Consider the following 13,054-nt stretch of genomic DNA (forward strand, 5'->3'; position numbering starts at 1 on the left):
GACAGCTTTGGAGGACCATGCTTTTCTAAAGATGCTATGTCAGATTTGTGGCCGATTTGACCCAAATTTTTGATTTAAAATTCAATAGGTATTTTGATGGGGGTCGAGAAAGTTACAAGCTTTAAAGGAACACGTTGCCTTGGATCGGTCGAGTTAGTCTTCGAAAAGTGTCCGTAACCGTTTGTTATAAAATGCATATGGGTAGAAAGATGTTGTAAAAGTAGAATACAATGATCCACACAAAAATTCAATAGGTATTTTGATGGGGGTCGAGAAAGTTACAAGCTTTAAAGGAACACGTTGCCTTGGATCGGTCGAGTTAGTCTTCGAAAAGTGTCCGTAACCGTTTGTTATAAAATGCATATGATTAGAAAGATATTTTAAAAGTAGAATATAATGATCCACACAAGTATCACTCGAAATTGCGTGGTTTTCCTTTTACCTCGTTGACAAACACGGTCGGCCATTTATGGGAGTCAAACTTTTGACTCCCATAAATGGCCGACCGTGTTAATTCGCAGAGTAAAAGGAAAACCACGCACTTTCGAGGCAAATGTGTGCGGATCATTGTATCCTACTTTTAAAACACCTTTTTAACCATATGCATTTTATAACAGACGGTTACAAACGCTTTTCAAAGACCAACTCGACCGATCCAAGGCAACGTGTTCCTTTAAATCTAGTACTTTTGCCTTTTTCCTTCAGTGATGTCCGGTCCCAGCATAAGATCGCGTTTTGCTCTATTTGCAAGTGGGGGAAAAAATCAAGTCTTACAACACTAAGATGGAAAACAAAAATATTTTGGGATGTGTGAACATAAAACATTGAGATTACTGCTGGTCTTTCTCATTTTATTCATGATTGAAAACATTCAGTCGGGTTTTCCAAATGCGATAAATGACATTAAAAAAGAAGTTGTAAAAATATGATGATTTTTTTTTTAATGTAAATTAGTTTTGTTTTCTTCTTGTCCTAAAAACAAGTCCAATTTATTCTACCTCCATGTCATGGTCAAACCACTCCGTGGTAAAACCAACCTAGTCAATTGTAAGTGAAAGTTATAGAACAGAAGAAGGAGGTGCTCAAATCAACCAATTCTAAAACAAAACAGGTTTTTATTCTTTCTGGTTTTAACTATGACTTTTTAACTAACTACATGCGCAATTATTGCATCAAATGTTACAAAGTGCGGCGATGGATTGGGGGGGGGGGCTCTCGGGATTGACTGATTGATTGAGGGCGCTACTTAATTTTACTGTTTCGTGTATGGTGTTTTTTTAATTTTTATTTAATGTAGAACAATTATTTCCTTCCTGTCTAAAAACTCGAAATTTAACACACAAAATACAAACACGAAAACAAGTTAAGGGGTTCATTCTCTCAAACGAAAAGCTTATGGGATTGATTTGCTGTGCGATACTTCTTGACAATAAAGTTATATTATTTTTTAAGATCGAGCAGTAGCCATAAAACAGTCGTATACAAACGATGGCGGATTGTTGAAAAGAGGTGTACGAACACGAGAATTATTTTCGCGCAAATAATTCGGTAAGATTTAGAGACAATTGTTATCCTGTAATATAACATGTGACAATTTAGATGATACTTTATTGTGGTGAGATGAGATGTAACTTATATTTTGAAAAAAACATGGTTCTCAACAAAGCTTTGGGATACTTTCACTTTGCAATCTCCGAGCTGCGTTGTGTTGTGTATTAAGTTTTACACGTGTGTATAGCGATACATCTGATATTTCCGACACCACAAAAAAAAATTGTGACTTGCTTGCTTTTTAGGTAGTTTATTAGCATGTTTAGTTTATCATTTTACTTTCACATTACTATTTACTTATGTAACTTTACCAACAGGCTGCAAAATGTTGAATTGGTCTATTGAAATCTCATATGTTTATATTTAAACTTTAAAGTCTGGCTGGTGTTGTTTATAATAACTTTCATGACTTTCTTTACACTTACAAATACAGGGTGGGATAACTTTCCGTATGGCGCCACCACCTTTTCACTCATTTTTACAAAAAGGGATATATCAATCAGGTAAATTAGATGCTATATTATTTTATTTCGAATGAAAAAGTGGTGGCGCCATATGGAAACTTTTCCACAGGGTGCGTTCGTTTACAGTTCACACAAACTTTTGTTGTTTCTTTAATCTTTAAGGCATACTATTCTTCTTCGTTTCTTTCTCTTAGAAATTTTCTAGAATAAATTTAATTAAACACACCCGCGCACTGCTGCACTGTCTCGTAACACCCGTTGGCTGAATAAATAATTCTAATTCTTATTCTAGTTCTATTTCTAAATTCAGGTGGCAAGAATCACGTAGGCAGACTACTAACTGAACCCTTGTTCTACTTTATATTATACACATAGCTAGTATTGTGTTCCCGCAATGGCACAGCCAATGGAAGCTCACTGGACGTCTGACGTTCAGCCTCTTTGTAGCACAAGCCTTCTAGCGCTGCAAGGATCCACGGCCTCTGGTGGATCTAGCTTATTTGGAGGCTGCGTGATCGGTAAGTTGTCAAAACTTCAAGCCAAGTCTTTTCAAGGGTTGCACACCTTTGTTCCAACAACCCTGTGTTCCAACCCGCCTATGTTCTGACACGCCTCGTGTATTTTTCTAACCCTAACCAAACCCACACCCTCCCTATCATACAGATCACAACGGGTTTATTGGAATATAGGGGTTGTCGGAGCACAGAGATTGTGGGAAAATAGAGTAATCGCCCTTTTCAAGTCTCCAGTCTTCATAGTGCCTTGTGGCATGTTTGGGCGGAGTGATCTAGCACGAACAAGAAGATGAATTCTACTCGGCAGAAAATGTAAAAGCACTTTGTTTTGCAATTTGCTGAAGCAGCCCTATGGAATCGGGCGCTGTCCCCATAAATGTATGTTCTGGGCCCATTTTCTATCATGAGAAAAGCCTTTAAATTAGCACAAGGGAAGTTGAATGGGTTAAAATTTGGCTTCTGACTGGCAACTTCAAACAAAGTTATTGACTAATAGGGAGATCGCCAACATAGGGCTGGATAACTCGGTTATAAGTGCGCCGAAACAATAATCCGGAGGTAGTTGGTTCAAGTTCAACTCCAGTAAAATTGTCTTTGTTAAAAAACCAATCTATTTACAGGCGGTAAATGGTCATGGCTAGCTCGTCACTCTATTCTTGAAGTTGTTGACAACTCAACAGGGAACCGATGTTCGGCTTTCCAGTTTGGTCGTGCAGTCGGAGAAAGCAACACACTGATAACATGTGTTCAACAGTACAGGTAATGCCATGAAACAAGACAAAAATTTTCATCTCCTGACGATGACTAGAGCAAGCTAGTCGACATGTTGAGACAAATTAAGTTCTCACTCAGTGGTAGTGAAGTTAACAATGAGAAGGCCCCTCAATCCACTTAGCGAAAGTAGTAGTTCTGGCTGATTTCCTATGTTCCACCCAGGTAGTAGTTCATAGGTAAGACAAAATTTATCAGAACTGAGACGTCTCAAAAAATCAAAAAAATCTACTTCGCGGTAGTAGAGAAGTCTCTTGAATTTCAAAACAAATCAATATCGCGGTTGTAGAATATAGCAAGGACAAGTTGTCAACAGAACATCAGACTTGTACAGTCTATTAAACTTTGTTACCAACAAATTATTTTACTAAGACTTTGTCAAAACTTAAAGGCACTGGACACTATTGGTAGTAAACATTGTGAGAAACGACTGCCTCTAAATTTCATAGTTTTTAAGAAAGAGGTAATTTCTCACTCATATATTAAAAGCCTTTTCTGGCCTCTGAAAGCACACACATTGTGCATCAAGGTTTTTTCTATTTTTGCAACTTCGATGACCAATTGAGTCAACATTTTTACAGATTTGTTAGTTTATGTATATAACACCGTGTGAAAATAATGGTCTTTGACAATTACTAAAGGTGTCCAGCATCCGATTTCTCAAAACGCTAGGATTAATCTTATCTTGAGTTGGGACGAGTCCTAACTTGGGAAAGATTCAGTGCGTCCTAACATCTATTTGATACAGAACTTACCTTGTCATAAATCCTAAGATTAATCCTAAGTTAGGAAGAGTTTGGTGAAAACGGCAGAACCTTTAATACATTTGCATGTGACAACATCTACAGACAGCTGCTAATTTTGTATTGGTTCAATATATTTGTTATTTGCTTGTTTCCAACAGCTTAAAGGGTGCAACGTATTTGATTGTCGGATTGAAAACCGGATCCAGTAAAGGGGCATTGTGTATATTTGACCCTCACACGTCAAAAGTCATCTTGGCTGTCAGTATTCCACAGGGGGTAAGTTTGATTCAGCTCATAGAGTTATACAAGAACTAGAGGGCGCACTGGCATACATACGCAGCCCGGCATGCGCGCTTGCGGACATTTTCTATGTTGACAAAACAGCATCGCACAGGGTGTGTTCGTGCGGCCGGTTTGTAAGTTGACGAAACAGCATTGCAAAGCGTTCAATAAACACAAACAAACTGCGTGTCTCCTTGCAGTCCGGTCTCGTTTGTGCAAGCAGCATCACCAGTGCGCCCTCTAGTTCTTATATATAACGCTATTATCTCTACATTGAGTCTTGGGTTCAAATCCCACTTAGGACCATTTGATTTTTCCCTCATTCCATGGTTGGTTATTTCACATCTATGGTGATTAGGCATCATACCAAATCAAGTATTGTATTTGTTACTTTGCCCAGTTGCGCACCCATGCAACGCCGAGAGAGAAATGTGGTTCTTGGGGAAGCCTTAGGGAGTATACGTGTACATTTTAAAGGCAGTGGACACTATTGGTAATTGTCAAAGACTAGCCTTCACAGTTGGTGTATCTCAACACATGCATAAAATAATAAGCCTGTGAAAATTTGAGCTCAATCGGTCATCGAACTTGCGAGATAATAATGAATGAAAAAAACACCCTTGTCATATGAAGTTGTGTGTGACCTCAAGTTCTAAATCTGAGGTCTCGAAATCAAATTCGTGGAAAATTACTTCTTTCTCGAAAACTACGTCACTTCAGAGGGAGCTGTTTCTCACAATGTTTTATACCATCAATCTCTCCCCATTACTCGTCACCAAGAAAGGTTTTATGCTAATAATTATTTTGAGGCATCACTAATAGTGTCCACTGCCTTTTAACTCAATTTTTTTTTCAATTAAAAAAAATATACTCAAATAAAATGTCTCCTACTCAAATTGCACTCATTACAAGAAAGGTCTAGTAATTCTCTTACTATTCTTGAGTACTTTTTCTCTACTCAAAGAAAAGTGTACTCAAAACTCGTAGAATGAAATGTCGTGTTCTTGACTTGTACTCAAAAGCTATTTGCCTTGTACCTGTAATACTCCTACTCAGACTCTAAGAAATGTACTGGAGATCTTTTTCTCTGCTCCAAAAAGTATACCCAAACTTGTATAACAAAATGTCAAGTATTAGACTTGTACTCATACCAAAGATAGTCTTGAAGATGTACTGCTGCTGTTGTACTTACAGAACAGTATTTATTTAATTCATAAAGCCAGTGACTACAAACAAGTATGTGTATGATGCAAGCTTATTATTGATACAGAGTACTAAAGACTATAAAAAACAGAAAAGAAAAGAAAACATTGTGCCAGCTACATGTAGAGTTCGATAGTTTACCTTTAAAAATAAAGGCACTGGACACTATTAGTAATTACTCAAAATAATTTAGCACTTAGAAACTTACTTGGTAACGAGCAATGGTGAGCTGTTGATAGTATAAAACATTGTGAGAAATGGCTCCCTCTGAAGTAACATAGTTTTCAAGAAAGAAGTAATTTTCCAATAAAAAATTTGAATTTGATTTCGAGACCTCAGAATTTGATTTTTGAGGTCCCGAAATCAAGCATCTGAAAGCACACAACTTTGTGCGACAAGGGTGTTTTTTTTTCTCGTCTTTTTTCCATTATTATCTCCCACCTGTGATGACCAATTGAGTTCAAATTTTCACAGGTTTGTTATTTTGTGCATATGTTGAGATACACCAAGTGAGAAGACTGGTGTTTTGACAATTACCAAAGGTGTCCAGTGTCTTTAAAAAAAACTGAAAGTGTTTGTTGAGAATATTTTCTTACCTGGTACATATACAAAACAGCCAAAATATGAAAAGTACATCTAATGTAGAACTAACAAAACATAAAAAATTACTTATAGTCATCTAGTCATACTGCTGAGAAAAGTACTTAGTTATAAAAGTCGCAAGTTGTGGTTAATTAAAACCCAGTTCATACTTCCTGTGTATGTGAATGTGATACAAATTTTCGCAATGAACAACTCGGGAAGAGTTGAATGTGCTCAGCTCCTGCAAAACATTCGTAGCGAAAAACAGAGCTGTGGCAACAAAATTCATATCGCATTCGCAGGAAGTGTGAACCAGGCTTTAAAGTTTAGGCATAAGTCATGTATTCAGCATACTTTTGAAATTTTTTTCAAATCCTGCTCTATTAAATTTTTCTTTGCTCAACCCCAAATCATTGCGGTATAAAAGTAAGCGATTACATCACATGTAGCAGTGCCACACAATTGGGTCAAGGGTCAAATTTCATAGAGCTGTTCAAGCATAAGTAGCTTCATGTATGCACAACAAATCTTGTTAACCAGTAGAAAAGTTACCAGCTAAAATGCCATGTCACGTGACATATCTGTAACTGGTAACCTGCAGATTTTTTTCCGCTATTAGTTTCCCCGCCACTAATTTCCCCGCCACTAATTTCCCCGCCACTAATTTCCCCGCCATTAACATACCGCAGACCTGATACTTCACGGAGGCACTGGAGGCGATTGCCTCCATGCCCCCTTGTCATTGCCTTAGTGCTCTTGAAATGCTCTGCAGTAGAAATTTACAGTTTATCAAGAAGAAAATGCCTTGGTGCCCTTGCATCTCAAATAACGATGCATACAGGACTGAGTATGAATTACTTTTATTTACAAGAATTTAAAAAGTTTGTAGAACTGAAAAAGAAAATTTGATTTCATAAACAAAGACTTTGCAACTTGTTTCTCGTTTTCGTTACACCAAAACTTGCACAGACTTTATTTGCTGTGATGTATCCATATTGGAGCTAAAACATGTAAAGTATCTGCCTCCAGACCTTTTTGTTGATATGACGAAACATTATATTCATCATTATCAAAGACTGAGAACAGCTGCACAATTAAAAACAAAATTTATAACGGCCTTAATTATGAAGCGTTTGTAGTTTGGAACACAGCCACACAGTTCTTAAAAGTCCATGTTTTTACCAACTTCAAACATAAAAAAAATGTTAGTCAGTTTCGCGTATTTTCATGCTGCACGATTTGAGAGAGACGTCGTCTCCAGTAAAATCTCTCCACTTGATGCCTTTTTCGCCGTCAGCGTTCCAATCCGATAAGTAAACACTGTTGAGATGACACTGGTGGCAGTTTTTGAACCACCATGCTCCTTTGTTCATTTCTGCGCAGTTCTCCGAGTCGTTATCGTTATCATTATCCTTAGTTGAGAATGGATAGCCTCTGTGAACGTAGAGGGAGTCACCGGCACTGCTGTTGTCGTTGTACTCGCCAAACTCAAGAGTATAGTTTTCCCCGATTATTTTGAAGTCGTTGTACTTAGCCCAGGCTGTGCTGTTGTTCCGCCCGTCCTCAAGATCCACTCGAAGCTCCCACGTTCCGTGCGACGTCAGACCCACTAAGTTTTCGTTGCCCAACCAGAACTCTTTATTGTTGCCGAAGAAATATTGGTAAATGTCCCAGGTCCAGTAGAAATTGAAGCTGCCGTCGGTTCGTCTTTGGAACACGATCCATCCACCGCCGTCGGTCTCCATGTCGCAGTAGACAAACAGACCAGCAGGGAACGCTTGCGGGTAGATTTTGTAGACTTTGTTTGTGGTGAAACCCGCCTGCTTGAGAGCTTTGCAACTTCTATAGTGATTGAGGAACCTGGAAAGTCAAATATGATGTTATCAGCAATAAGACAAATAAGACAATATCAGCAATACATTTGTGCAGGTTCCAATTTCATAGGGCAGTTTAAACACAAAATACTTTAAAAAAATATCTGCTACGCAAAAAAAACGCAGTGAGCCAGTTATGAACTATGCACAAACTGTCATGGTATTTTCCAGTGTTGTCACCAAGTAACTTTTTCGTCAAGTCAAGTCAAATTTTCGCACAAAATTTAAACTCAAAACACAGTTAATAAATGTCTGCTGAGCAAAAACAAACAGGGAACCAGTTATAAACTATGCATATAGTATGGTATTTTCGCTGGTAACCTCATTTTGCTTAGCAAAATTAATTTATTCTTAGCAAAATTAATTTGTGCTTAGCTATGTGATAATGACCAACAAGTAAGCGCATTGGTACAACCTTTTTTGTAAAATGCGCTATAAGAACTATTGATTATTATGTGAAAATTCAGCTGAATGCACATTGTACAGTGTGTACATTTATACTGGCTGAGAACACGACAAGAAACTGTCATGGTGTTTTCCAGTGTTGTAACCAAGTAATCTTTCCTCAAGTCAAGTCGCATGTCATCTTTGCTCAATTCAAGTCACAAGTCATTTTTGCCTAAGTCACTCAAGTCAAGTCACAAGTCAAATTTTTGCAGGTCGAGTCAAGTCACAAGCCGCATCGTGTCCCAAAATAAATCCACTCATTAAGCTGTGACAAACTTAAGTGAAATCAAATCTTTGCATGACTACCTTGTTTCCAGTGGAATCAATCTCGTGCCTGTTTTGCACTGGGTTGGGCTTGATAATAAGCAACGACGAGTGCGGATGTTGTTTCATTTTTCATGAAAACTTTTTTAGATAATATTTGCAATGTCGTGATATCAACTTTATTCAAGTTAATTCTAAACTCTCAAGTTGAGTCTAGTCACAAGTCATTTTTGTCCAAGTCAAGTTAGTCGCAAGTCAACAAAATTGGTTACTTGAGTCAGACTAGAGTCCAAGTCACGGACTTGAGCCAACAACACTGGTATTTTCTTAAGACAATCAAATCCAGCCATTATTATAACCTACTTGTTTGTTTGCCGCATCTTCATGCTGGTCGTCTTAAGAGACTCTGTACCTTCTCCCCATGTTTTCCACACAATGCCTTTGCCATCAACAGTTTTCCAAAACGGTGAATATCTGCCGTTTAAGTCACAGTGAGCACATCGTCGATACCACCAGCCTCCTTCGTGCGACACTGCGCAGTTTTCATCAACCCGTATATCGTTATCTCTGTCCTTTGTAGTGAAGGGTAGTCCGTTATGAAACTTTAAAGAATCACCAATGGTGCTTGCTTCGTCGTATTCACCGATATTCAGAACGTACGTTTCGCTCAAGACTTTGAACTCTTTATAATTGCCCCACGCCGTTACGTTATTCCCGTCGACGAGATCGACTTGAAGCTCCCACGTTCCATTTGAACTGTCAGATGTCAAACTCACCAAGTTATCGTTACCTAGCCAGAACTCTGCAGACAGATCACCAAAGCCGGACTGGTACTCGGTCCAGGTGCGGTAATAGTCCACACTGCCGTTCAGTCGTCGCTGAAAGACGATCCACCCTCGTCCCTCAGCGTCCATGTCGCAGAAAACCTGAACACCGCCGGTGAATCCGTTCGGGTAGATCGTGTAGACGGCGCTTTTGTTGTACCCCGCATCAAGTAGTGTGGAGCAAGTTTTAAAGTTGTTGAGTGTGTAATCGTCTAGTGCGAGGAGAGATGTTTCGTCGTTCGTGTCAAAGTAAACACTGGCTCGATCCACTATGAAGCTCTCTGGGAACTTGTCCCTTGTGGCGTTATTCAAATCGCAGATTTGGTCGTCGTAGAAGTTGAAAGACTTACAGTCGATTTCAATGCTGCAGTCTCGCCCGCAGATGACGTGATTGGTTGCAGTCTTCGTCTTGTAACCGAACCCCTTCAGGGCTCTGTTTTCTGCGCTGAACATCCGTCGTTCTGATGTGGTGTACTGACTTTCAACTGTCCATGATGTTATCACTACCATGAAAACTACATGGTTTGCGCAAACACTGAGCGATTTCATTTTTATTGATAATGCAGCGAAAAATCTGTGATAATAATACTGATTTTTTTTCTGAATATACGCCTAGTTTAGAAAAAATTTCTCCAAAATATTTTGGATCATGAGCCGTCACGTTCATGTACAAGGTGTAAATGGGCTGCTTACCTGTTGCATAAAGAAAGGCACAGCTACAATTGCCATCAATTAACAATTCTGATTGGTCAATGGGATCGAAAGGAATGTCTGTGATTGGTCAGTCGCTTCACAGCCCACCATGAGTCACCTCTGATTGGCTGAAACGTAGCATGTCATGCAGGTGACACATATTAGTTAAAGAAATTAATTCAAGATGGCGTGTGCGTCAAAACAAGGCCTTCAACTTAAACTGAATGCAAATTCATACGGTTGAGTACACTAGGCAGCTTTTTAACAAAATGATTTCTGCCCAGTTGAACATCGTGGCTTGCCTGCCATTCAATTTTAATATAGAACGAGGTGAAACCAATTTACTTGCTGGCTATTGTCACTGTACCAGGGCCAACGTTCTCAGAGGGACAGCGTAAATGATTGCTCGGGCGAAATGGCGCAAATTCATTTGTGTTTCTATATGCAGCTCCTTTTTGTTTTGCTGATAATAAATGGGAACCTTGAAATGTGTTTGGTGTCATAATGAATGCATAATAATCCGCCCACAGCATTTTAGAAATAAGTACCCCTCAACTGATAAACTGGCAAGACTCCATTTTTGAAAAATGACTCTACACTTTCTAGAAAAATTTGGTCCTTTTTAGAGGGTTATTATACTAATAGAAAATAATAAAAAAAATAATAAGGCACATTGTAACGATTCAACTCAGCTGGTTTGTTGAATAGGTTTCCTGAAACAATATGACTCTAATATGACATCATTTCATAGAAAAACATTTTACAGAAAATAGCTCTGCTATGAAGTTCATAATCAGTAAGCTTTCAGAATGAATTATTCATGATAGGTAACTGCAGTTGAACCAATCACATCGACCGGTGGACTCAACGCCCCAAGCTTCGCCCTCGACGACCACCTCCGTCTTTTCTTTGGAATCATCGCCGTGGGGACGGAAGGCGGGCACACCTACCTCGTGGACGTCCGCCTGGATGACAGCGAGTCGTGTGATGAGGTCACTATCAGAGGGTCAAAGGTCATATCGCCAAGGTCGACAGATGTTGGGTCAATTCGAGTGAAGGCTGCGAGAAAAGGGGAGCATTTGTGTCTGGAACTTGATGGTAAGGTTTTGTTGTGTCCAGCGCAAAAAGGTTATCGTGAAAAATACAAGCCAAACCAGTGCCATTCACCAGTAACAGTATATGACAGTTGTGGAAACATAATCCAAGAATGACTTGGCATTCAACTCCAATTTACATTCTCTGCTTACACTGGTCTGTAATGTTTCTGTGTGCAACAACTATCAAAGATTTAGTTTAGTCTCACGGCAGAGCATTTATATAGATTTATTAAGCGTCTCACCTTAGCGTCATATTCCTCTGTTGCAGTATCCCTTTGGTGATCCTCCTTACCTCCCTGGTTTCTTGTTGCATTTTGTCTTATTTGTTGGTTGTATTTCACAGTTTGTTTCATTTCCTTCCCTCCAGAAAAAAATAACCAATTTGTTTTTTCTGTATGCTTTCTAACCCCATTTATGTATTTCCACTTCAATGCTTATGTTTCACTTAGTTACCTGTTCATGTTTGTTGTGTTGTCATTTAGCCTTCGAGAAAGACTCTGCTAGGGTCGAAACGTCAGGCCATTAACTATTTTTTGCAAAATCAAAACTTAGTAAAACATTACTTGAACAACAAAGCGAGACATAATGGTAAATAACAACCCTGTAGAGTTTCTAAAAAACTTAATATTTGTCAACACACCGTGTTTGTCTTTGTTTGTTATGCAGAGGACAGTCACTCGTATCGCTCGTTCAGCTTCAGGAAGCCAGACGACTCGGTCATCAAGAGTTTTTACCCAAGTGATGTGTCCGTGACCAGTCTGGCTTATATCAAACAGACTGGTACCCTGGCTGTTGGATTCAGCTTTGGATGTTTCCAGCTGTGGGAATTAGCTGGTCCTGCTCTTGTGTAAGTATCTAGCTCTTGTTTTTTTGATCGGCAGAAAAAACCTTCAAAGGGCTCCGATGTATTAGCAAGGGCAGAAATTAGGGGATAAGATTGCTTGAAATATTTCGGTGCAATAACAAAAGTAGGCTGGTGAAAAATGTTGTGGCCGACCCAAAATTTGGGTTGACTTGTTCCAGTGGGCGAACGAAAAAAACAGAAAAACCTTAAAGACACCGGACACTATTGGTAATTGTCAAAGACCAGTCTTCTCACTTGGTGCATCTCAACACAAGAAATAACAAATTTGAGCTCAATTGGTCGTCGAAGTTGCGAGATAATAACGAAAGAAAAAAACACCTTGTCACACAAAGTTGTGTGCTTTCAGATGCTTGATGTTGAGAACTCAAATTCTAATTCTGAGGTCTCTAAATCAAATTCGCGGTAAATTATGTCTTTCTCCAAAACTACATCACTTCAGAGGGAGCCGTTTCTCACATTGTTTTATACTATCGAACAGCTCTCCATTACTCACTACCAAGTAAGGTTTTGTGCTAATAATTATTTTGAGTAATTACCAATAGTGTCCACTGCCTTTAAAAAGGTTTTAAAGCCATTATACACTTTTGGAACAGAAAAAAAGAAAAAAAAGTTCACAGATTTACAAATAACTTACAGAGTTTACAGAAGGTAATGGTAAAAGACTTCTCTTGAAATATTATTCCATGAAATGCTTTACTTTTTGAGAAAACATTAAAACAATTATCAATTCTCGACAACGAGAATTACGGATTATAGTAAACACATGTCATGACACGGCGAAACGTGTGGAAACAAAGGTGGGATGACCGATTGAGCCTAAATTTTCACAGGTTTGTTATTTTATAAAAAAGTTGTGATACACCAAGTGTGGGCCTT

At 38.7% G+C, this 13,054-nt stretch overlaps 2 protein-coding genes across 4 annotated transcripts in view; one reads left to right on the forward strand and one right to left on the reverse strand.

Moving 5' to 3' along the window:
- The first annotated feature begins 1,460 nt into the window (after positions 1–1,460).
- Positions 1,461–13,054, forward strand: part of LOC139950801 (protein ELYS-like) — a 68,271-nt gene continuing 56,677 nt past the window's right edge. For 2 of the 3 annotated variants that reach the window (XM_071949615.1, XM_071949617.1), the window contains exons 1-6: positions 1,461–1,548; positions 2,391–2,533; positions 3,151–3,289; positions 4,206–4,323; positions 11,044–11,314; positions 11,980–12,160. In XM_071949615.1, coding sequence (XP_071805716.1) covers positions 2,410–2,533; positions 3,151–3,289; positions 4,206–4,323; positions 11,044–11,314; positions 11,980–12,160 — 833 coding nt within the window. In that variant the 5' untranslated portion in view covers positions 1,461–1,548; positions 2,391–2,409. Of the gene's footprint in view, positions 1,549–1,984; positions 2,055–2,390; positions 2,534–3,150; positions 3,290–4,205; positions 4,324–11,043; positions 11,315–11,979; positions 12,161–13,054 lie in introns of all 3 variants that reach the window. The other variant, XM_071949616.1, reaches the window with a different exon arrangement.
- LOC139950803 (microfibril-associated glycoprotein 4-like) lies at positions 8,988–10,224 on the reverse strand. The gene has a single exon (XM_071949622.1). It carries the CDS (start codon positions 10,070–10,072, stop codon positions 9,059–9,061), a length of 1,014 nt encoding a protein of 337 aa, XP_071805723.1. The 5' UTR covers positions 10,073–10,224; the 3' UTR covers positions 8,988–9,058.

Source organism: Asterias amurensis, chromosome 18 (assembly GCF_032118995.1).
Source record: "Asterias amurensis chromosome 18, ASM3211899v1".
NCBI lineage: Eukaryota > Metazoa > Echinodermata > Asteroidea > Forcipulatida > Asteriidae > Asterias > Asterias amurensis.